General features: G+C 37.5%; 2 protein-coding genes and 1 non-coding gene across 3 annotated transcripts; 1 reads left to right on the top strand and 2 right to left on the bottom strand.

Annotated features, from left to right (window-relative positions):
- Nucleotides 1-6,194: 6,194 nt before the first annotated feature.
- On the top strand, nt 6,195-7,997 carry LOC126832278 (uncharacterized). Its single transcript, XR_008789342.1, has 3 exons — nt 6,195-6,394; nt 6,862-7,103; nt 7,922-7,997. It is a non-coding gene; the product is annotated as an uncharacterized LOC126832278 (transcript).
- Nucleotides 7,998-14,076: 6,079 nt separating this feature from the next.
- On the bottom strand, nt 14,077-17,147 carry LOC130010444 (uncharacterized). The gene is made up of 4 exons (XM_050563005.2): nt 17,011-17,147; nt 16,121-16,227; nt 15,404-15,576; nt 14,077-14,465 (listed from the first exon to the last, which is right to left on the bottom strand). The coding sequence occupies exons 1-4, from the start codon at nt 17,139-17,141 to the stop codon at nt 14,190-14,192; spliced, it is 687 nt and encodes a 228-aa protein (XP_050418962.2). The 5' UTR covers nt 17,142-17,147; the 3' UTR covers nt 14,077-14,189.
- A 3,642-nt stretch (nt 17,148-20,789) lies between these two features.
- LOC126832280 (uncharacterized) lies at nt 20,790-25,860 on the bottom strand. Its single transcript, XM_050563000.1, has 5 exons — nt 25,628-25,860; nt 23,724-23,829; nt 22,834-22,940; nt 22,117-22,289; nt 20,790-21,178 (listed from the first exon to the last, which is right to left on the bottom strand). The coding sequence occupies exons 1-5, from the start codon at nt 25,734-25,736 to the stop codon at nt 20,903-20,905; spliced, it is 771 nt and encodes a 256-aa protein (XP_050418957.1). The 5' UTR covers nt 25,737-25,860; the 3' UTR covers nt 20,790-20,902.
- Between the last annotated feature and the right edge of the window lie 264 nt (nt 25,861-26,124).

Genomic DNA, 26,124 nt, shown 5'->3' with positions numbered 1-26,124 from the left:
CGAACACCGGCGCAAGATGGTGAACATGTCAAAGAGATAAAATTCACGTTATTTAGGAATGCCATAAAACACTAATTTTAAAGCGTTAAAATTAAACCAAATGTTTTGAAGTTGAATTTGAGCTTCGTAAAACCAGAAGTTCATATGTCATTTATTTTTTCTCAGTAATATTACTAATAATAATTTTCTGCTTATTTTGCGGGCACTTTCAAGTCATACTTTCAAGAATACTGTTTTTGATTAAAACATGTCATGTAACCGGTTTAATGTTATAACATTATCCGACGCCATATTGCTTATCAGCCGGGTCACTTGATTTGCTTCGATACGGTAACCTGACCGGCGTACGCCGTAGTAGAAACCGGCACACCTATCGGCGGACAAATCAAGCAGGCCCATTATTTTCGATGGTTATTATCATTATACTGAAAAAAAATCTAAAAAACCCCAAAATCATGGAAAGTTAAGATTGTTAATTAAAGATGTCAAAATAAACAGCAAATAGAAGATTTAAGACCATGGAATAGTCATTTTACAGGACGAAGGGTATATGCCATACTGTGTGCTATGAGAGAAATTTTGCCAGATCAGCGGCATTACAGCCTACTCTTATATCGAATTCCAACTGTCAAGGATCTCTTACGTGCGCGCCAATGTTTACACGAGACTTTGGTTTTTCGTCCCGACTATACGTTTTTCCTTCAAACATATGGTTAAATTTAAGTATGCAATGAGCATAATCTCAATGATGTTTTTATAGTACTTGTAGCGGTATGTGAAATGGCAACGTACGTATATTATCTCTATTTTATTATAGTAATGGTATCACAGAACACCTACTATGGTTGTAACAGACAACCCGGGTCACTATTATATTATCTCTATTTTATTATAGTAATGGTATCACAAAACACCTACTATGGTTGTTACAGACAACCCGGGTCACTATTATATTATCTCTATTGTATTATAGCAATGGTATCACAGAACACCTACTATGGTTGTTACAGACAACCCGGGTCACTATTATATTATCTCTATTTTATTATAGTAATGGTATCAGAGAACACCTACTATGGTTGTTACAGACAACCCGGGTCACTATTATATTATTTCTATTGTATTATAGCAATGGTATCACAGAACACCTACTATGGTTGTTACAGACAATCCGGGTCACTATTATATTATCTCTATTTTATTATAGTAATGGTATCACAGAACACCTACTATGGTTGTAACAGACAACCCGGGTCACTATTATATTATCTCTATTTTATTATAGTAATGGTATCACAGAACACCTACTATGGTTGTAACAGACAACCCGGGTCACTATTATATTATCTCTATTGTATTATAGCAATGGTATCACAGAACACCTACTATGGTTGTTACAGACAACCCGGGTCACTATTATATTATCTCTATTGTATTATAGCAACGGTATCACGGAACACCTACTATGGTTGTTACAGACAACCCGGGTCACTATTATATTATCTCTATTGTATTATAGTAACGGTATCACGGAACACCTACTATGGTTGTTACAGACAACCCGGGTCACTATTATATTATCTCTATTGTATTATAGTAACGGTATCAGAGAACACCTACTATGGTTGTTACAGACAACCCGGGTCACTATTATATTATCTCTATTGTATTATAGTAATGGTATCAGAGAACACCTACTATGGTTGTTACAGACAACCCGGGTCTCCATGTTCTAATCATACCCTAACTTGTTCTAGTGGTAAAATCGCCATTCGAGGTTTACATTACTATACTAAAACATCAACCTGTTCACCACCACAAGATGAGGATGATTGTACAACTAGTCCGTGTTGTTCATATAGCGATGATGATACAGAACAAAGTTTCAGTGAACAAGATTCCTTGACAGTTTACAAAGCCTGCTCTTATCAACGATCCTGTGTCATAAACTCCCCTTATATATCTAATACTGGTGTAGATTATGTAAAATACGAGTTTTCCTGCAGTGGTAAGTGGTTTTATATACTGTCTATGTTCTGTAAGAGAGAGAGAGAGAGAGAGAGGGAGAGTTAACGTCCACTCGACACAAACTAGGACATTTCGAGACTAATGATATGGTCCAATTTTATTTCAATAATTCTTTTGCGCGTAGGGGTCTTTAGCAGTGTGTGTGGGGGGGGGGGCAGCCGGAGGACACATAGAAAACCCACGAGGTTGGACAGGCGGCCCTACTCCTTGTCACGTACAACCGGGGAATCAAAACCACGCCAGTTGACACAATAAGAGACCTTATGATACAGCGCACAGGTGCTAACCATTCGGCCACCCAACCCTCATGCACTGTATTGATGTACGTTTAATGATGGAAATTATAGAATATTATATACTGGCTAGATCCCAAAAATCTTACAAATTATACTTCTTTGTGAAATTGCTAGGAAATTATACACAAAAATAATCTTACTTATCATTAGCATACAGAGATGGCCTCGGTGCTAAAAAACCCTCTTCTGTTCGGAAATAAACATTAGCGCAACATCTCACTGTAAAATTGATATCGTTGACTAAGCAACAGATAACTTTTATAAATGAAAATATACGACACTAACAGGTCAAAGTCGTCATGAATTTTTATTAGTTGGTTGTGATTAACTAAGTGTTTTGTCACTAAGGTGTTAAAACCGTGACTATTGAATGATATACACCACTATTGTTCAGGTTTTTGTATTCCATCAGCCCCCCATCACCAAAGCACGACCCAAATTATTTTAGGTCGGGTTGTAAAGCTGGAGAAGGTCTCCAGTTCAGATTCAACAAGAGCTTGATAAGACCTACTCGACCTAATCACGGCCCCAACACGACAAACTCGCTTCTGTCCAGATATTGTACAGATCCTCTCCCGATCCATCCCGACCTCTGCAGAATATCTGGAGATAGATATTGTAGCTTGGTGTACAACTTCAGGGTGCCTTCCAACACTATATCATTAATAGTCAGATTGATCAGAGTGTTCAGATGTATGAACAGCACATTCATCATCTGGTTCGTCAGTAGTCGGAGATGAAGGTAGAGGTAACATAGGTGTTGGAGGTATTGATTGTGAAGGTATTGATTTTGTAGCAGAGGGAGGTACCAATGGAATAGGTGACTCCTTTGTCATGGCTTTTTCCTAGACGCCTTTTGTGCCTTTTCTCCTGTTGCCCGTTCTAGGCTTATATTTGAAGAATAGAAGAATATAATTTTTGGATACACTAGTACACTTGGTAGTTTATACGATGAGACCAGCAATCTATCTAAAATATAATCCCTATTATGTATTATATGAATGGACCTCACAGACAAATATGGATTGGAAATATGATTCTGAGCTTGAAATTTGCTCAAAGCGTGCTGCATCGTGATTGGTCGTATTAAGGTCTACTTCGTCGGGAAGGAATCTGATTGGTAGAGAGATGATTTGATCAACATCGAGTTGATCGTAAGCGTGTCTTGTTGCATCGCATCGGGATTGTGTTCTATCGTGTTACGGTCTTCTTGGGCCGCGTTGGTCGTGTTGAGAGCGTGTAGGGGTCTTGTTTGATCGACATCGTGTAGCTACCGAGTCTGGCAATCCCGGAGACTGGTTGAAGCAATTTCATCAAATTTATACCGCGATTATACGCAACATGCTATATATTAATAGTTTCCTTGGATCGCCAATTCTTTTAGATCTGAACCATATCGTGCTTTGGTCTGATGGGGGCTATAATTAGTCACGCTTTTACACCAGTAGTGACGTATTTTACAGATATAGTCACGCACCTGCTAATTAATGACAACGGTATAATTCCTAACCACTTTCTATACATACTACACATTAGTTTATATAATAAAGACCACTTATATGATTTAATGACAAAAGACACAGGTTCATAATTCAATGTTCATGATACAACGTACACGCGCTTACTACTCGGCCATCCAACTCTCGATTAGATCAAATACGTCCTACTTTTCTGCAACAAATGTGCTAATCTAGATGGATACACACCATGTAGTTTGCTACGGGGAACCTTCTGTCCATCTTTGGGATATAACTTATTATTTTAAGTTACATTCAAATCAGATAAGTACTGCTACCAGTAGAGAGTCCACAAACAATGCGAACGGACACACGGATTTCCGGATTGATATGTGGGCGATACAAAGCCATACTTGACCCCCGCCACCTTCAAGGTCACTGCTTTCTAAACACTGTAGTTAACAGTATGTCATCAATGCACCAGGGACATATACATTCTTGGAGTAAAGATGTTCAAAACCTGTCAATTTTATAATTGGCATTGTATTTAATTACACTTTCACGACAAAACTGAATCAACCGTTCAGCAGGCTATAATGCGTTAATACACGTAAACTAAATAAATATTTTACAGAAATCAGTGTTAACTACATCATAAATACCAACACCTTTACAAGTAACCTAGATTCGGCATTGTATTTATCGAATACATTAACCCCAACCGATAGTTTAACGTGTTCTTGTAATATAAGGAATATGATCTTTCCTTTCGAGTTATTTTACCTGTATTTGAGTGGTGAATCATGTAAAGGTGTTACAGTAACAATAGATGGTCAGTCCAAATACAACTGTGGTGCAAATGGCGTTTTCATAGAAAATAAAATTTACAATGGTAAAATGGCAAGTATACAGTTTCAGAATTATACATCTAATATTGATGACGTTGTATGGTTCCCGTTATGGGGTAGTAAGTACTATATTATTTTTATATTTCGTTGTTGAAATCTAAACCTGGGAGGCCTTTAACATGATAGTATGACATGACAAGGTATCTCTCGGTATCCATACAATTATACTAACTCGTATAAAATAATAACACACAGTTTATAGTACCAGTCGTGATATATTCATACGTAAGTGATACTCTGAAAAAATATGGTGTTGATCTGCAGCTCAGAGACCCGCCCCTCCCCCACCCTCTCCAAAAAAAAACCAATACAAAAAAACCCCAACAGAATTACAATAATGAGCTAACATTAGCTTATGAGACGTTCTGTGGGATAATCTTGGTTAGGTTAAAGATATACATTATGTAAGAATTATGAGACGCTCTGTTGGATAATATTGGTTAAAGATGCATTATGTAAGATTTAGATAAAGAGCTGGCCGATTTGGCTATAACAGTCCATAAATAGATAATGAAAATTAATATATTGAAAATTTCAAAGTACTAGATTTTGTGCGATTTTATGAGTGTTTAAAGTTTTGACTAATTGAAGTGTAGATCATTGAAGTCTTGATTTCCTATTTATCATTATACTGTTAAATGGCCGCAGTATTTTAATCTGCCTAAAATCGGAGGCATCCGATGGTCCAGAGAGTTGATTATGGGCTTGTCATGTTAGTAAATGTTTCAAAAATAATCTATATATAGAGAGAGAGGAATGGAGTTTAACGTCCACTCGACACAAACCAGGTCATTTCGGGACTAACATATGGTCTTTTAGCAGTGGGAGGAAACCGGTGGACCCACGAGGTTGGACGAACGACCTTACTCATTGCCACGTACAACTGGGGAATCGAAACCGCAGTAATCTATATAACATTTGAGGCCATAAAAAGACCTGCAATAGGCAGTTTTAATATCAAAATAAATATTATGATATCAATGGCTTTTATATTCTTCTATTCCATAAATAAGCGATGTCCTGTGATTGTTCTAAGCAAGGTACGTAATTTTAATATGTAAAAACATAACAAGGATCTTGCTGACAATAGATTGGATAACATATATGTATTAAACGTTAAGAATGAGGCGTAACAGTAAATCCTGAGCATAAAATGAGAGATATCCCTTAATAGTAGCCCAAACGAATTTTAGTGTGAAATGGTCCCAAACAGCACTAGTTTGAACATGCTACCTTAATTAAATTATTGTGTTCCAAGTCTCCACCAATGAAATTACTTACAACTGTTTCGCCTAATCTTCGAAAGGCAGGGGACAAAAATGCGAGAGCGACCCAAAACATCACTTTTCTATTGCCAATTTCTTAAGTCCACTACCTCTGCGATATTACGTCGATGGAAGGTTATGTTAAATGCAACTCAGATATTGAACGTGCTTAGGATAAGCGTATATTCTACTGTATCATTATAAGAAGCTTTTATGAAGACCTTACCAGTTTTAGCGAATCTTTTAAACAACAATTATTATCATTACAGCGATTGATGGTGGTTGGAGTGTTTGGACAAACAGTTCATGTTCTGTTTCATGTGGTGAAGGAATTATGTACAGAACCAGACAATGCAACAATCCAACACCATCTAATGGTGGAGCTAGTTGCAATGGTGACTTTACCAACAGTGTCAACTGTACTCAACCATCCTGTTCTGGTTTGTATTATTCCTCTATGATGTTTATGGAGTAAAAAAAAGACAAACCCAGGGACGTAGTAGTAGTAGTAAGGCTCTTTAGCAGCTTTACCCTATATAGTAGGTAAACAGGATCCCCTAATACAGAACCCTATAATACTCCCTATGACAGATCGTCTTTGCATCTCATATATTACTCAGGTAAGACTGGATTAGGCACAGCGCATCACATCTACCGGTCAACTTAACTCAAAATCTAAATTTGAGCTCGTAATAATAAAGTCTCAGTACTTTAAGACTGGATTAGGCACAGCGCATCACATCTACCGGTCAACTTAACTCAAAATCTAAATTTGAGCTCGTAATAATAAAGTCTCAGTACTTTGGTATTTTTGAACATACCATTGATACTGTTCAAGTAGTTGATTGCTCATCAATGTATTTGCAAGAGTGGATTCGGTTCAGTGCACCACATGTTTTTATTTCAGTTGCTGGTCACCGGTTTGCTTCATACAGTAAATCTGATGTCGTCGTTAATACTTGTGATCCTAGTACATTTCTAGAAACCATTTTTGTTTCACGGGAAATGGATTGTCCTAGAGCGTGTACAGAGAAAGTAAATTGTAAAAGATATCTTTATTGTGAACTGGATTCATCCTGTAAATTATATCAAGATGGTAGAGATTGTGTTATGTCTGATGACACAACTGGTTGTTCCTGTTTCACAAAGGTTGGTACGAGTAGGCTACATGTCAACTTGATTCCATTAACAAAACACTCGCTGACGTAAATCTTTGACAGTGGTTCGGGACTGATGGCCTGGTAAGGAAATGTATCTAGTCCTTCCAATGGTATGAAAAAGGCCCACTCGTGTACTCGGTGGCGTGCACGTAAACGAACGCTTGAAAATTGGAATTCGATGAAAACTAAGGAGACACGTCGATGCCCATTTTCACTAGATTTGTTAGCCCAAAGAAGTAGGGCGTTACACCCGATCACCGAACCGAACGTATAAAAGTATAAATACAATTTAGTACTGGCGGCGTCGTGGCAAAGTAGTATTAGGTTTTTATGAACAAATGTAAGCATGAATATGTTTTATGTAATACGGGTAAGCATGAATATGTTTTATGTAAAACGGGTAAGCATGAATATGTTTTATGTAAAACGGGTAAGCATCAATATGTTTTATGTAAAAGGTAAGCATCAATGTTTTATGTAAAATGTAAGCATCAATATGTTTTATGTAAAATGTAAGCATCAATATGTTTTATGTAAAATGTAAGCATCAATATGTTTTATGTAAAACGGGTAAGCATCAATATGTTTTATGTAAAACGGGTAAGCATCAATATGTTTTATGTAAAAAGGGTAAGCATAAATATGTTTTATGTAAAACGGGTAAGCATGAATATGTTTTATGTAAAATGTAAGCATGAATATGTTTTATGTAAAACGTAAGGATCAATATGTTTTATGTAAAAAGGGTAAGCATCAATATGTACATATGTATAATGCGCATTGTTTTCTCTTGTTTTCTTTCTACAGACTATAGGATGTGATAGGTCCGATTGTACTTGTCCTTTAGGTTACTATGGAGACCGTTGTCAATATACCATTATAGGTAAAGTTATGATACATTGTTTACTACTTGTTATACATTCATTTGGAATTTCATATTTCAAATACTGTCTTATAGCAATATATGCCTGTACAATTTAACTCTTGGTGATAAACCCGAACCTGTCATATACAAAGATGAGTGTGGAATACACAAACATAAACATGAAATGAAATGGGGTTTAACGTCCTACTGTTCTGCTCCTGACTGGGCTTATGAAGACAGGCATACGCCATACAGTGGGCCATGAGGGAAATTTTGCCCAGGCAGCGGTACTATGGCCTACTCTTGTATCGATTTACAACTACCAAGGGATCTTTTACGTGCACGCCAATGTGTACACGAGACCTCGGCTTTTCGTCCCATCCGAACGACTAGACAGCTGTCCTTGTCAGGCCAATTATCAACATGACCAGTAACATATATATATTTAAAGCGATAACATTTGTCATTGGGTTTACATGTAACATAACCCAAACCCCATATTTGGATACTAAATCAAGAAAGCTTCTATAAAAGAATTCAATATTCATAAAAAAAACAGTATACAAACGTCAATAATGCTGCACAGATAACAGACCATTACAAAATTCATTTAATTTGAATACGCAATAAGACCCCCCCCCCCCGCCCCTCTTCATTAGCCCAGTTTAGGAGCAGAACAGTAGGACGTTAAACCCCATTTCATTTCATTTCATTTCATTTCAATAAGACCCTTCAAGCGCTCTGAAATGATACAGCCAAATATACTGTGTGTCCATTACAGTTGCCATCACCCAATACGAATAACACCAATTATCCTTGATAATAACAATGTTATCGCTCCTAAACAAATATCACAGGAACACGCCTAACAGATAACGCATGTGGTTTTTGTAACCTCTGCAGACTGTCGTGCAATATCTAATCTTTTGAAATTGTAACAGCGAAGAGGATTTGCAGTGTACGAGTCCAAAGGTAACGTGCCTTGAGTGCACGGGGAATTTTCCTTAAGAGTCTTTGTTATATCCGGCGATTGAACGTGACGATATATGTGCTTATTGTAATCAACCTATCTCCTCGCCGAACACTAATCTCTCATATTGAACACCTGGATGAAAAGTATTCTACCATTTTATGTTATCCTCGCTGCTGCCGCCCAAGATCTCAACAGCATCTAAAGACCTATTAGGGGGACAGCCTGCTACAGATATTGCCATACATTTATCTGAGCACAACGGCCAAATCCGATTCATCAAAGCAGCCTACTCAAACCTCTCGTTTAAGCGATCGGTGGGCCATATTAATATGCGCCTAGCCTTCGCTAATCACAAGAATACCACTCTCCGCCATCGCAAATCGGAACACACGTCAAAACACGTTGTCTCTTTAGTCGTATACAACGAAACACGGTAGGCCTATATTCTTAAAACCATCTACAACGATATTTGCCATTGCCAATGAACAATGTCATTGAAAATAAAATTCCCTATTGCTCCTAAACAAATACCAATTAGGACGTATCTTTTCATCTAAATTACCATTCTATGTTAATTTTACAGACTGTACAGAAGGTTTCCAGAAAGGTTTAAATTCAACTAACGATGTACTGACTAACATAAAACCAGCAACATCTCCTAATTCGTTTGAGGTACTGTGTTCATTTGTCGATGGTGGATGGACAGGGATACTCAGTCGTAATAAGTACTGTTCAAGCGAGAGCTTTAATAGAACACTGGTAGAGTATGAAGAAGGTTTCGGTAATGTTGCTTCTAACAAATGGTTAGGTTTGCAAAATGTTCTCTATCTCCTTGATAATCCTAATAGTACCTACACGCTGGGTGTTCACCTGTACACATCCAATGCTTCAATGTGCATCAGTAATTATTACAACTTTACCATAGGTAATAAATCAACATCCTATAAACTTGATATCGGTGGCTACACTGATGTTGGGATACCATGTGGTGATAGTTTGACTGGTACTATCAACTTAAACAACAATCCCTTCTCAACCTATGACGGTGATGATACTGGAGGCTACGATTGTGCCAAGAGATTTGGAGGAGGGTGGTGGTATGATAGTCAGGTGGGTTGCACCATAAGCTTTTTAACGGGCACAATGGATGGTTCTGTAATCGACAATTTTTGGAATGAAAGCATGTCCGACGCTTCATTGACCCACATATATTTAAAATTGCTAAGAAATTGATTATGTAAATGAAATGAATTGAAATAGAGTTTAACGTCCCACTCTCCTGCACCGATTGGGCTAATGAAGACGGTAGATGTAAAGGACTATTATATGGTCTATATAGGATACTAATCAACCATTTTACCCGATGTATACTTTAAGTAATCCCTGATTGGTGATTTTATGTACTTTAATTTCGTATTATTATTCTTATGTAGTTTAAGAATCGTGGAATATGATATTGATAACTATTCGCATTTTAATTAATGTTTATTATATAATTAATTAATGTTCAGTTTTCTATTTTTACATTTTTAACTATGTCCTTTTATATAACATGTAATTTCGAATTAATATTTTTTGTGTTTTTTAAAACACGTGGAATTTGATATTGATGACAATTTTTGATCATTTTTTAACGCATCATATGGGGGGGGGGGGGGTAATGGACTCAACTTGATTATTTCACAGTCAGAAGGACCGATCTCAAAATTTCACCTTTATTGAAATACAGTCTCTTGGCGATTTTTGGCCAATTTTCCCCCTTTTCGGGTCATTTTTTGGTCAATTTTCAGTCACTTGTGGCGAGCCTAGAGTTTGGATGAAAATAGTGGTGATTGGGGATGTTAGTGGGGGTCTTTCTGTGCCCCAGTGTGAAGACCATAAAGTCGCATCTGTCTGGGAGTAATGATCAGCAAAATCATAACATATGGCGAATAAAACAGACCGGACCCGACGTTGCTTAACTTCAGTGATCGGACGAGAACTGGTGTTTTCAACGTCGTATGGCAGTAGACGACAAAAGGTGAATAAAACCCGTAGTTATCTTTACCAAAGTAACCAGAAAATGTTTTTTTTTTAAAACAAAAACGCGTCTACAAATTAAAATTCTTTTAAATCATCATTTAAAACACTTCTTTGTTTTTAGAAAGGTTTACTTTATCTGAGCACCATTGTTATTTTCATTTCTTGGTAGTGTCATTCCTTTTACTTTTCTGTCTCATTTTAGCTATGTAACTGTTGTCAATCGTTTTGAGATTTTATGTTAATCGCTATATTAAAAATAAATTATTATTATTATCATTATTATTATCATCATTAGCACGTTTAATCATTGAACTCAGTCAATTAAAAGCAGTTGTTATGTTCCAAAGTCTTGGCCAATCAAATTACTTATCGCTACTTGGCCTAAACAGAAAATTCTGATCATCAAACTATGTCAAGGTGTTGATATAATGAATCTATACAATACGTTTCATCACGCTCACCCAATTAGAACCAAAGTTATTATGTTCCAAAGTCTTAACCAATGACATTGCTTACCTCTGCTCAGACTTATATTGGTGGAAATGCACATGACCGAACACTGTCAAGCCTACACCAAGTTTGAACATTGTACCTCAGAAGGAGAGTTATTGCGTTTCAAAGTTTCGACCAATCAGATTTAAGTCTCTACTTAGACTGAGCAGAAAATGCTCATCATCAAACTTAGTCAATGTATTGATGTAATGAAACTATATAGGTTCACCACTCTCACCTAGTTAGAAGGAAAGTTATCGAGCTCCAAAGTCTTGACCAATTAAATTGCTTATCGCTCTGCTTATCCTGGGCAGAAAATGCTCATAATCTGACTTAGTCAAGGTATTGATGTAATGACACTATACACCAAGTTCCATCACTCTCACTTAATTAGAACTAAAGTTATCTTGCTACAAAACATTAAGAAATCCTATTGCTTATCTCTGTTTAGCCTAAGCAGAAAATGCTCACCTTATTGTGTCCCAAAAAGTGTGACGGAAAGACAGACAGACAGACGAACGGACAGGGACGGACAGACTCATTTTAATGATCCTGTCTCAACGAATCGGCAACAAGTCGGGTCAAAGAAGTGTAGATTGTTGAAGATAAAAGGGGAGTTATGTAAATATATATAGGAAGGTGGTGTTAAAATTTCAGGCTGCTAGCTGCAAAAAAATTGAAATGCAACCATTTTCAATTGAGTGAAAAAAACCAAAATATCGGATTTGCTCTCTAACGCTTTATTTCCCTATTTTAGGTTCATAGCTTCAGCCAAAATGAAATGCGGCCATATTCAATTGAGCGAAAGAAAAACCACGCACTATATATAATATGATAATATGGAGTATTTGATTGAAAAATGTCTTTTTAGGCTTGTCACATGTACAGTTCTACTTCAGCTAGCATTCTTAAATTTTAATACCAGCTTCCTGCATATAGTACGACGTAACTGTGACAATTTCAATGCCCTTGGCAAATGGAAAGGCTGCTTTTATGTCCAAAAACACCCTTTTCAACAAAACGTGGGCCATGGTCGCTAAAAAAATCGGATTTGCTCCAAAACTCTTAATTTTAATTCCGCCTTCCTGTATATAGTACGAAGACACTGTGAAAATTTCAATGAAGTAGTCCCACGGGACGGCTGGTTTTAGTAAAAAAAAGAATGCCTATTTCGATCGAAGATGTATTTTTTTTCACTAAATTGAGAAGGGTTAAATTTCATTATTGTTGCAGAGCTAGCAGTCTGAAATTTTAACACCACCTTCCTATAGATGGGAAATTTCCGGTTCAGCCAAAATGAAATGCGACCATTTTCAATTGAGCGAAAAACCACAGGGTGTAAATAGAAAGGATTTCATTGAAAAATGTCATTTTATGCTTGTCACAGTGCTTAATATTGCCCAAGTATTGCCACTTCTGTGGGGACTTGATATGCCAAGAAGTTGTTGATTGGTCAATATTTAGAGACGGCGTAATTTAAGGCTCATTCTGATTGGATATCATTCTCGCCCACACTCAATCAAGTTGAAAGCGGAGTTCCAAGGGCTTTGTTAATTGTGTGAAGGAATGTCTAAAAATACCGATGTTTGCTCACATGTGGGGACATGCCTAAATTTGCACAAAAACTACAATTGGTAACGTTGTGAATACCTGGGCAAGTTCCCACAATGAAAAAGGTCGCCACATGGTTGGTGTGCTGTCAAGTTCGGGTCCTGACAAGTTACAATATGCAAACAAACACACACACCCACACGAACAGACAGGGACGACGACAAAACACGTCCACATTATGAATCTGGACGTATAAAAATAGTTTTACTTAGGTTTCATGAGAAATTAAGTTACATATACAATTACTTTGATCATCATTCCAGCCAAAACTCAAAGTAAAGTTTTAAGCAAGGGAATAACTATGCAAACCACGATGTCTTTTGCATATTATGTCGTATAGCCTCCTTCTAAATGTCCATCAGGTGTCAGTTCAGGTTAAACTTTGTTTGTAATTTATATCAAAATCCAAACGTTACAGCCCTTGGACTGGGGACAATAAAATATTCAAGTCAATTGGTAACCCGTAAAAAGCGCTTAAAAGTTATTATATTCAACTGGGCCGAAACAACTACCCTATCATCCAAGTAGGCCGAAACGACTCAAAGTCAACCTAACACTCCCAGTCTTCTTGGGATGTTCCAGAATACTAGGTCAAATATGGCTGATGTTCAGTAGCGCGATGAAAACAAACCAATCTGAAATGGGTCCCCTGGTGTTAGAAAGCAATGGGGTTACAATACCAGGTATGTCACTACGTTTAAGTCGTTTTAAATAAAAAAAATTGGAGAAATGGCAAGCCATTTTCGTGTCGTAGTATCACCTGGAACAGATAGTAAGTGATTCACGATATGGGTATTGATCAAACTGCGGGCAAGGGGAGTGTCGTATAGTTTTAACATCCAATCAACAGATCGCGTGGTTGGCAGATGGAGTGTCATATAGTTTTAACATCCAATCAACAGGTCGAGTGGTGGACAGTGGGATTGTCATATAGTTTTAACATCTAATCAACAGATCGCGTGCTGGACGGAGGGAGTCAGAAACCAGCACACAGCCAAATTTAATTCGTAAACTTTTATTATAAACAATTCCAGAACAATAAAAAAAAATAATAATTAGAGGACATCTTGTAATATACAAAATTGGGAAACCCGAGATCGTTCATTGTTAATTCAGAAAATATATGGAATAAGTTTAGCTGTGGATTTAACGTACTGTTGATAAGCTGGTGATGAACCCCATCGCTTAGCCGAGGATTTCTCTAGTAGAGGTATTCCACTAACTCGCGTTAACAGATAGGCTACAAACACAGGAGAGATAACTCCAATATGCTCAACACCTTTTAGAACGGAAGTAGACGATATGTAGATTCCTAACCACATTAAAATTTCACCAAAATAATTTGGATGTCTGGAAATACTCCATAAACCAGTGCTGATAAATTTACCCTGTAAAATATATAATATATACAATACATATATATATACACACCCATGTTTGTCACGTGACTCGACAATTCTGTCCTATCCTGTCTTTTTCAGGATCCAGCATTTTTCTACAGTAGTAAGATTGCCTGTCTCTACTTTCCATATAAAAGTTGGCATGCTTTTATTGGAAATAACTGCCCTGTTAATACTTTCGTGGGAATGCATCTTTAAGTTCAGTTATGTCCATATAAGGTTAAAGTTAATCTCCACTAAAATGTACTCAAACTGATTATTCAACTTTTAATTACGAAAAGAAAAACAAAATATCTACGGTAGCTAACCCCTCGGCTTGGATTCAGTCAGATGAAAGAGAACATTCAAAGATTTTAGCGAAAATTACAGATGGCGCAGACTTTTGACCACGTCCCGACCACATCGTATACAGAAATGAAATTAAATGGAGTTTAACGTCCTAGCTCCGACTGGGCTAATGAAGACTGGCATACGTTATGCAGTGTGCTATGATATCGAATTCCAACTGTCAAGGGATCTTTTACGTGCACGCCAATGTGTACAGGTCAAATCGGTTTTTCGTCCCATCCGAACGACTGACTATGCGTTGTCTTTTGAAAGACTCTCGGTCCTGCACCACTGACAAGGGGACACCACGCCGTAAAATCCCAATGAACTTTCTCGGCCAACGTAAGGATCGAAGACAGGACCTCCATGTTAGCGAGTCGAAGTCCTACTCTCCGACCGACCTACCATGGCTCCTATCATCTAAAGAGGATGTCAAATGTTGACAAATTTTCTATTGATGATATCTTTGTAAAGATATTGAAAAGAATTGAACCATTTTTTGATTGATATTCCTATTATAAAGTCTATTTTCATAGTATTGTAGTTACAAACCCACAAAATCCCTCAAATAACGATCAAAGGCTGTAATTAAAACTTACTGCATTATCAGGGTTTGCTCGGAACACTGATTTCTGGTAATCCCCAACAGCTTCAAAGAAGAATCCTAGAGCCCAGATCGCCCAGCCTATATAATCATTAGTAGTTAGATCTCTATCACGTTGTTTACTGTTCACTATTAAAGTTGGTAGTAGAGTGATAAATATCCATACACCTAATAAACAAAATAAATTTACACTTGATAAAACTATCCATTTATTTCAATACACAAAGAGCTTGGCTAGCTAAAGTAACAGAACAACTTTATTACAATATTGACTAAGATCCTAAGTGCTAAACCTACAGTCGGTCTAACGCGTGCTTGTACAACACAGGTCATGTACTCTATGTCGGTCATTGGTTCCATCCCATGTTGTAGGTAATCTTCAGGTATCCCCATCCTTTCCAAAGACCTTTGTGCGAAATTCAGTTATTGAAAAAAAAAACACCCACCCACATAGCAGCGGAGCCACAATCGCCCAATGAGTAAGACACTGGCGCCCCCAACCAGTGTGTTGGCCAAGAAAGTTATTAGAATTTTCCTGCCCTTCTGATGAAACGTGCACCTAAAAGAACCGTTCGCAGTTCGAGAAACAGTAGGCGGAAACGCAACCTTTCGGGAATAATGGTGCATGTGTTTCTGCACTATCCCGGTTGGTGTAGAAAGTAGGACGTTAAACCCCATTTGGTTTGATTTCCATTATGTTAGTTAAACGTACCTTGGATTGTCCAGTAGATCCAGAAGATACTTGGTTTATCTCTCACGTTATTAAACCTTTTATCTTCTCCATCTTTCATTATTCTAGTTACTAAATACGACCCTAGTCTGAAACATCAACACAATAATCATCTTTCATTATTCTCGTTACTATAGATACGATCCTAATCTTAAACATCAACAAAATAACATCTTTCATTTTTCTCGTTACTATAGATACGATCCTAATCTGAAACAATACAAAATACAAAATAACCCTGAACCATCAGAATTGTACACAGGACATTTGTTTACGTCCCATCCTAACGACTAGATACACTTTCCTGTTTATACCTACAATTGTTATCCGTGACATGTAGGAACCGGGCTTAAAATATACGGAAGCTTCATCATGGTACATGTGACATGAAACCAGTGTACTCTAGCCGACCCACCCGACCCCGCCCTTCTTCTCGTTAAAGAAATGGAAATAATTGTGGATTAACGCCCACTCAACACAAAGAAGGGACTAGCGTCAATAATTAGCTTTAACGTTGGGATAAAACCCACGTATTTAGGCAGCGATCCTACTTCTAATCACGTACAAGCTCAGGGTCAGAATCATGTCACATTACAATACCTTATTATCTAAAGTCATTTGACGACCCCACCAACTCTTTAAGGAAAGGAGTAGGGTCGCCTGTCCAACCTCGTGGGTTTTCTCCGGGTCCTCCGGTTTCCCCTCACTGCTAAAGACCCCTACGCGCAAGCGAATTATGTAAAAAAAATTAAACCATATGTTAGTCCCGAAATGACCTAGTTTGTGTCGAGTGGACGTTAAACCCCATCTCTCTCTCTCTCTCTCTCTCTCTTTAAGGAAAGATTTGATTAATAATGTTTGAATGTTCTGACCTCAAAGCCCAGGTTAAAACTAGCCCCGTGTTAATCTTCTGTCGTAGAAAGAACTGGCCACCTGATGACAGCGACTGGTATGCTAACAGGGCAAAGGTCGCACTCCCTGAAATTACAAACATATTATTCATATACTAAATAATATATTATAACATTTATTTTAATGTATATAAAACTCCAACAGTTGTTGAAAACACCGCATTAAGTGTGTCGCCAATTAACGATTCGTTGTTATACAATCCGGCGATTCAATTGGTGATATTGATGACAATTTTTGATCATTTTTTAACGCATCATATGGGGGGGGGGGGGGTAATGGACTCAACTTGATTATTTCACAGTCAGAAGGACCGATCTCAAAATTTCACCTTTATTGAAATACAGTCTCTTGGCGATTTTTGGCCAATTTTCCCCCTTTTCGGGTCATTTTTTGGTCAATTTTCAGTCACTTGTGGCGAGCCTAGAGTTTGGATGAAAATAGTGGTGATTGGGGATGTTAGTGGGGGTCTTTCTGTGCCCCAGTGTGAAGACCATAAAGTCGCATCTGTCTGGGAGTAATGATCAGCAAAATCATAACATATGGCGAATAAAACAGACCGGACCCGACGTTGCTTAACTTCAGTGATCGGACGAGAACTGGTGTTTTCAACGTCGTATGGCAGTAGACGACAAAAGGTGAATAAAACCCGTAGTTATCTTTACCAAAGTAACCAGAAAATGTTTTTTTTTTAAAACAAAAACGCGTCTACAAATTAAAATTCTTTTAAATCATCATTTAAAACACTTCTTTGTTTTTAGAAAGGTTTACTTTATCTGAGCACCATTGTTATTTTCATTTCTTGGTAGTGTCATTCCTTTTACTTTTCTGTCTCATTTTAGCTATGTAACTGTTGTCAATCGTTTTGAGATTTTATGTTAATCGCTATATTAAAAATAAATTATTATTATTATCATTATTATTATCATCATTAGCACGTTTAATCATTGAACTCAGTCAATTAAAAGCAGTTGTTATGTTCCAAAGTCTTGGCCAATCAAATTACTTATCGCTACTTGGCCTAAACAGAAAATTCTGATCATCAAACTATGTCAAGGTGTTGATATAATGAATCTATACAATACGTTTCATCACGCTCACCCAATTAGAACCAAAGTTATTATGTTCCAAAGTCTTAACCAATGACATTGCTTACCTCTGCTCAGACTTATATTGGTGGAAATGCACATGACCGAACACTGTCAAGCCTACACCAAGTTTGAACATTGTACCTCAGAAGGAGAGTTATTGCGTTTCAAAGTTTCGACCAATCAGATTTAAGTCTCTACTTAGACTGAGCAGAAAATGCTCATCATCAAACTTAGTCAATGTATTGATGTAATGAAACTATATAGGTTCACCACTCTCACCTAGTTAGAAGGAAAGTTATCGAGCTCCAAAGTCTTGACCAATTAAATTGCTTATCGCTCTGCTTATCCTGGGCAGAAAATGCTCATAATCTGACTTAGTCAAGGTATTGATGTAATGACACTATACACCAAGTTCCATCACTCTCACTTAATTAGAACTAAAGTTATCTTGCTACAAAACATTAAGAAATCCTATTGCTTATCTCTGTTTAGCCTAAGCAGAAAATGCTCACCTTATTGTGTCCCAAAAAGTGTGACGGAAAGACAGACAGACAGACGAACGGACAGGGACGGACAGACTCATTTTAATGATCCTGTCTCAACGAATCGGCAACAAGTCGGGTCAAAGAAGTGTAGATTGTTGAAGATAAAAGGGGAGTTATGTAAATATATATAGGAAGGTGGTGTTAAAATTTCAGGCTGCTAGCTGCAAAAAAATTGAAATGCAACCATTTTCAATTGAGTGAAAAAAACCAAAATATCGGATTTGCTCTCTAACGCTTTATTTCCCTATTTTAGGTTCATAGCTTCAGCCAAAATGAAATGCGGCCATATTCAATTGAGCGAAAGAAAAACCACGCACTATATATAATATGATAATATGGAGTATTTGATTGAAAAATGTCTTTTTAGGCTTGTCACATGTACAGTTCTACTTCAGCTAGCATTCTTAAATTTTAATACCAGCTTCCTGCATATAGTACGACGTAACTGTGACAATTTCAATGCCCTTGGCAAATGGAAAGGCTGCTTTTATGTCCAAAAACACCCTTTTCAACAAAACGTGGGCCATGGTCGCTAAAAAAATCGGATTTGCTCCAAAACTCTTAATTTTAATTCCGCCTTCCTGTATATAGTACGAAGACACTGTGAAAATTTCAATGAAGTAGTCCCACGGGACGGCTGGTTTTAGTAAAAAAAAGAATGCCTATTTCGATCGAAGATGTATTTTTTTTCACTAAATTGAGAAGGGTTAAATTTCATTATTGTTGCAGAGCTAGCAGTCTGAAATTTTAACACCACCTTCCTATAGATGGGAAATTTCCGGTTCAGCCAAAATGAAATGCGACCATTTTCAATTGAGCGAAAAACCACAGGGTGTAAATAGAAAGGATTTCATTGAAAAATGTCATTTTATGCTTGTCACAGTGCTTAATATTGCCCAAGTATTGCCACTTCTGTGGGGACTTGATATGCCAAGAAGTTGTTGATTGGTCAATATTTAGAGACGGCGTAATTTAAGGCTCATTCTGATTGGATATCATTCTCGCCCACACTCAATCAAGTTGAAAGCGGAGTTCCAAGGGCTTTGTTAATTGTGTGAAGGAATGTCTAAAAATACCGATGTTTGCTCACATGTGGGGACATGCCTAAATTTGCACAAAAACTACAATTGGTAACGTTGTGAATACCTGGGCAAGTTCCCACAATGAAAAAGGTCGCCACATGGTTGGTGTGCTGTCAAGTTCGGGTCCTGACAAGTTACAATATGCAAACAAACACACACACCCACACGAACAGACAGGGACGACGACAAAACACGTCCACATTATGAATCTGGACGTATAAAAATAGTTTTACTTAGGTTTCATGAGAAATTAAGTTACATATACAATTACTTTGATCATCATTCCAGCCAAAACTCAAAGTAAAGTTTTAAGCAAGGGAATAACTATGCAAACCACGATGTCTTTTGCATATTATGTCGTATAGCCTCCTTCTAAATGTCCATCAGGTGTCAGTTCAGGTTAAACTTTGTTTGTAATTTATATCAAAATCCAAACGTTACAGCCCTTGGACTGGGGACAATAAAATATTCAAGTCAATTGGTAACCCGTAAAAAGCGCTTAAAAGTTATTATATTCAACTGGGCCGAAACAACTACCCTATCATCCAAGTAGGCCGAAACGACTCAAAGTCAACCTAACACTCCCAGTCTTCTTGGGATGTTCCAGAATACTAGGTCAAATATGGCTGATGTTCAGTAGCGCGATGAAAACAAACCAATCTGAAATGGGTCCCCTGGTGTTAGAAAGCAATGGGGTTACAATACCAGGTATGTCACTACGTTTAAGTCGTTTTAAATAAAAAAAATTGGAGAAATGGCAAGCCATTTTCGTGTCGTAGTATCACCTGGAACAGATAGTAAGTGATTCACGATATGGGTATTGATCAAACTGCGGGCAAGGGGAGTGTCGTATAGTTTTAACATCCAATCAACAGATCGCGTGGTTGGCAGATGGAGTGTCATATAGTTTTAACATCCAATCAACAGGTCGAGTGGTGGACAGTGGGATTGTCATATAGTTTTAACATCTAATCAACAGATCGCGTGCTGGACGGAGGGAGTCAGAAACCAGCACACAGCCAAATTTAATTCGTAAACTTTTATTATAAACAATTCCAGAACAATAAAAAAAAATAATAATTAGAGGACATCTTGTAATATACAAAATTGGGAAACCCGAGATCGTTCATTGTTAATTCAGAAAATATATGGAATAAGTTTAGCTGTGGATTTAACGTACTGTTGATAAGCTGGTGATGAACCCCATCGCTTAGCCGAGGATTTCTCTAGTAGAGGTATTCCACTAACTCGCGTTAACAGATAGGCTACAAACACAGGAGAGATAACTCCAATATGCTCAACACCTTTTAGAACGGAAGTAGACGATATGTAGATTCCTAACCACATTAAAATTTCACCAAAATAATTTGGATGTCTGGAAATACTCCATAAACCAGTGCTGATAAATTTACCCTGTAAAATATATAATATATACAATACATATATATATACACACCCATGTTTGTCACGTGACTCGACAATTCTGTCCTATCCTGTCTTTTTCAGGATCCAGCATTTTTCTACAGTAGTAAGATTGCCTGTCTCTACTTTCCATATAAAAGTTGGCATGCTTTTATTGGAAATAACTGCCCTGTTAATACTTTCGTGGGAATGCATCTTTAAGTTCAGTTATGTCCATATAAGGTTAAAGTTAATCTCCACTAAAATGTACTCAAACTGATTATTCAACTTTTAATTACGAAAAGAAAAACAAAATATCTACGGTAGCTAACCCCTCGGCTTGGATTCAGTCAGATGAAAGAGAACATTCAAAGATTTTAGCGAAAATTACAGATGGCGCAGACTTTTGACCACGTCCCGACCACATCGTATACAGAAATGAAATTAAATGGAGTTTAACGTCCTAGCTCCGACTGGGCTAATGAAGACTGGCATACGTTATGCAGTGTGCTATGATATCGAATTCCAACTGTCAAGGGATCTTTTACGTGCACGCCAATGTGTACAGGTCAAATCGGTTTTTCGTCCCATCCGAACGACTGACTATGCGTTGTCTTTTGAAAGACTCTCGGTCCTGCACCACTGACAAGGGGACACCACGCCGTAAAATCCCAATGAACTTTCTCGGCCAACGTAAGGATCGAAGACAGGACCTCCATGTTAGCGAGTCGAAGTCCTACTCTCCGACCGACCTACCATGGCTCCTATCATCTAAAGAGGATGTCAAATGTTGACAAATTTTCTATTGATGATATCTTTGTAAAGATATTGAAAAGAATTGAACCATTTTTTGATTGATATTCCTATTATAAAGTCTATTTTCATAGTATTGTAGTTACAAACCCACAAAATCCCTCAAATAACGATCAAAGGCTGTAATTAAAACTTACTGCATTATCAGGGTTTGCTCGGAACACTGATTTCTGGTAATCCCCAACAGCTTCAAAGAAGAATCCTAGAGCCCAGATCGCCCAGCCTATATAATCATTAGTAGTTAGATCTCTATCACGTTGTTTACTGTTCACTATTAAAGTTGGTAGTAGAGTGATAAATATCCATACACCTAATAAACAAAATAAATTTACACTTGATAAAACTATCCATTTATTTCAATACACAAAGAGCTTGGCTAGCTAAAGTAACAGAACAACTTTATTACAATATTGACTAAGATCCTAAGTGCTAAACCTACAGTCGGTCTAACGCGTGCTTGTACAACACAGGTCATGTACTCTATGTCGGTCATTGGTTCCATCCCATGTTGTAGGTAATCTTCAGGTATCCCCATCCTTTCCAAAGACCTTTGTGCGAAATTCAGTTATTGAAAAAAAAAACACCCACCCACATAGCAGCGGAGCCACAATCGCCCAATGAGTAAGACACTGGCGCCCCCAACCAGTGTGTTGGCCAAGAAAGTTATTAGAATTTTCCTGCCCTTCTGATGAAACGTGCACCTAAAAGAACCGTTCGCAGTTCGAGAAACAGTAGGCGGAAACGCAACCTTTCGGGAATAATGGTGCATGTGTTTCTGCACTATCCCGGTTGGTGTAGAAAGTAGGACGTTAAACCCCATTTGGTTTGATTTCCATTATGTTAGTTAAACGTACCTTGGATTGTCCAGTAGATCCAGAAGATACTTGGTTTATCTCTCACGTTATTAAACCTTTTATCTTCTCCATCTTTCATTATTCTAGTTACTAAATACGACCCTAGTCTGAAACATCAACACAATAATCATCTTTCATTATTCTCGTTACTATAGATACGATCCTAATCTTAAACATCAACAAAATAACATCTTTCATTTTTCTCGTTACTATAGATACGATCCTAATCTGAAACAATACAAAATACAAAATAACCCTGAACCATCAGAATTGTACACAGGACATTTGTTTACGTCCCATCCTAACGACTAGATACACTTTCCTGTTTATACCTACAATTGTTATCCGTGACATGTAGGAACCGGGCTTAAAATATACGGAAGCTTCATCATGGTACATGTGACATGAAACCAGTGTACTCTAGCCGACCCACCCGACCCCGCCCTTCTTCTCGTTAAAGAAATGGAAATAATTGTGGATTAACGCCCACTCAACACAAAGAAGGGACTAGCGTCAATAATTAGCTTTAACGTTGGGATAAAACCCACGTATTTAGGCAGCGATCCTACTTCTAATCACGTACAAGCTCAGGGTCAGAATCATGTCACATTACAATACCTTATTATCTAAAGTCATTTGACGACCCCACCAACTCTTTAAGGAAAGGAGTAGGGTCGCCTGTCCAACCTCGTGGGTTTTCTCCGGGTCCTCCGGTTTCCCCTCACTGCTAAAGACCCCTACGCGCAAGCGAATTATGTAAAAAAAATTAAACCATATGTTAGTCCCGAAATGACCTAGTTTGTGTCGAGTGGACGTTAAACCCCATCTCTCTCTCTCTCTCTCTCTCTCTTTAAGGAAAGATTTGATTAATAATGTTTGAATGTTCTGACCTCAAAGCCCAGGTTAAAACTAGCCCCGTGTTAATCTTCTGTCGTAGAAAGAACTGGCCACCTGATGACAGCGACTGGTATGCTAACAGGGCAAAGGTCGCACTCCCTGAAATTACAAACATATTATTCATATACTAAATAATATATTATAACATTTATTTTAATGTATATAAAACTCCAACAGTTGTTGAAAACACCGCATTAAGTGTGTCGCCAATTAACGATTCGTTGTTATACAATCCGGCGATTCAATTGGATATGTCCATCTTTATTAAAATAATTTTGGAAGTGATACTGGAACAAGTGACATCATTGCTGGATATTGAACTCTGGATCAAAAGGTATGTTATTGTTTAGTTGGCTCGAATCCAAACGCACACATGATTTAATATTGCTAAGTCTTCGACATTGGAAACACGAATTATTCATTCATATTACATTATTATATGCGCTGCGACCCATTTGTGTCCATTTCTTGGTTACAAATATTAGCGATTTAGCTCCTTTAAATTCAGTTTGTGCTGGTTTTATTTAAAGGAGCTAAGTCGCTAATATTTGGGACCTAGAAATTGACAAAAATGGGTCGCAACGCAAATAATAATGTAATAATGTATATAAACTGATTTACATTCAATCTTTTCTGTTTTTACTGTAATTTCTAATCAGTTATGTTCGGCGAAATACGCCAGAAGTCTCATGTGAATGGCAATCTTTAGCGTCTGGTTTTTCCAGTCTACACCGATGGTATTTATTGCGCATGCTCTCCAGATAAGAATATAGCGTCACCATTTGACATGACTTGTGGAATATGTCTAGCCCTGTCTAGTCCCTTGTTCCAAATGGCGCTGAAACGCATTATGGTACACGATTCGTGTACCAATGGTAAAATGTTTATTTTGTCTTGAATATTGGATATCAGAGGCCCATCGTTTCCCTGTAAGATCACAAGACCAATGTTGATTTGAATTGACAAATAATTCGTGTTTTCAATGTCGAAGATTTTTGATGATATTGAGTTAGAGAATTGGCTATTTTAAATTCAAATCACTAAGAAAGTTGGTTTCTAAACTTAAATTACTTTCAATCCAGAAAAAAAACCTGGAATGGCGTTTAATGCCCTACTTTTTATGCACTAGCTGGACTAACGAAGACAGATCATGTTATGTATAGTATGCTATGAGTGAATTGTGGCCGGCAGTGACGTTTTCGACTAGACAGGAATTACGGGAGGGGAATGCAGCAGTTGCGCCGCCCCAGGGCCCATAAGAGTATGGGGCCCATGAATATCAAAGTTCAAAACTGAAATGGGCAATTATTTTTTTAATCTTCATTTGTAGCTTATAAGTATGTACAAAAGTTTTCGCTTTAGCGCAATCCGCTAGAGAATCATCTAGATATGACTAGTGCTGGAAGGGGGAGGGGGGGGGGGGCGAATAAGATCTCGCCCCAACACATTTTTTTTCCTCTCAAGGGCCCTGCACATTGTCATTAAACTATCAAGTGTTCATTTACATGCACGCCAACGTCTGCACTCGGACTCGGATTTCGTTCCATTCGAATGAGCAGACACTATTGCCAGAACCCTAGGTCACCGACAAGGAGAAAGATCCTCAGCAACTTTTTCGTCAAACTCATTTATATTATAATATATTTAACGAAACAAACATTTAAAAAAAACCCCCAAAAACAAAGGCAAAAAAGTTTTATGTTACTTTTAATTTTGGAGTTACCTCCCCTGCACCAATAAACAAGTATAACGGTTATATAAGCATAAAGACAATAAATTATATAACCAATATATTTTTGACATATTTAAAAAGATATAAACACTGGGATATATATTTCTATTATTGTTATAACTACAAGTAGACCAGTTGATCAAATTTCAAATATCACTCACTCACCTGCCATGTCGTAGAATTTCTCTGTTTTGAGAAGTGCGGCAACAGCCCAACAGCCCCATTGTATGCCGAAATCAAGTGCTGCAGACTTTACTAAAATGTTCCCCATCATGACCGAAGAACTTTGGACTCTAACAAGTCCGATAATTCAATATAACAGGGTATAACTTCACAATAACTATTCACTGATCTCCTCTATCGCTGATAATAACAACTTGGCCTACTTTTGTTTTGTTGTTGACATGAAAAATAGAGTTACGACCCATGAATAAACTGGTGGATTCAGACCACTGAGTTTTTTTTTACCCTTCTGTTAATAGGTTTTCTCCACCCTTTTTCTTTCTACCTTTTGCAGGAAATTTTTTTTATCTGTTTGTGGTGGAAGGACTGTCTACTCTGTATCCTCTTTACATCCCCTCCCCCCCCCCCCCCAAAAAAAAAAAAACAACAAACAACCCCAACCCCCCAAAAAGCAAAAACAAAACTAGTCTATAAAGAAC

This window comes from Patella vulgata, chromosome 9, assembly GCF_932274485.2.
Source record: "Patella vulgata chromosome 9, xgPatVulg1.2, whole genome shotgun sequence".
Taxonomy (NCBI): Eukaryota; Metazoa; Mollusca; class Gastropoda; family Patellidae; genus Patella; species Patella vulgata.
Note: the sequence above shows the minus strand (reverse complement) of the source record. Positions and strands in the feature narration are given on the sequence as shown.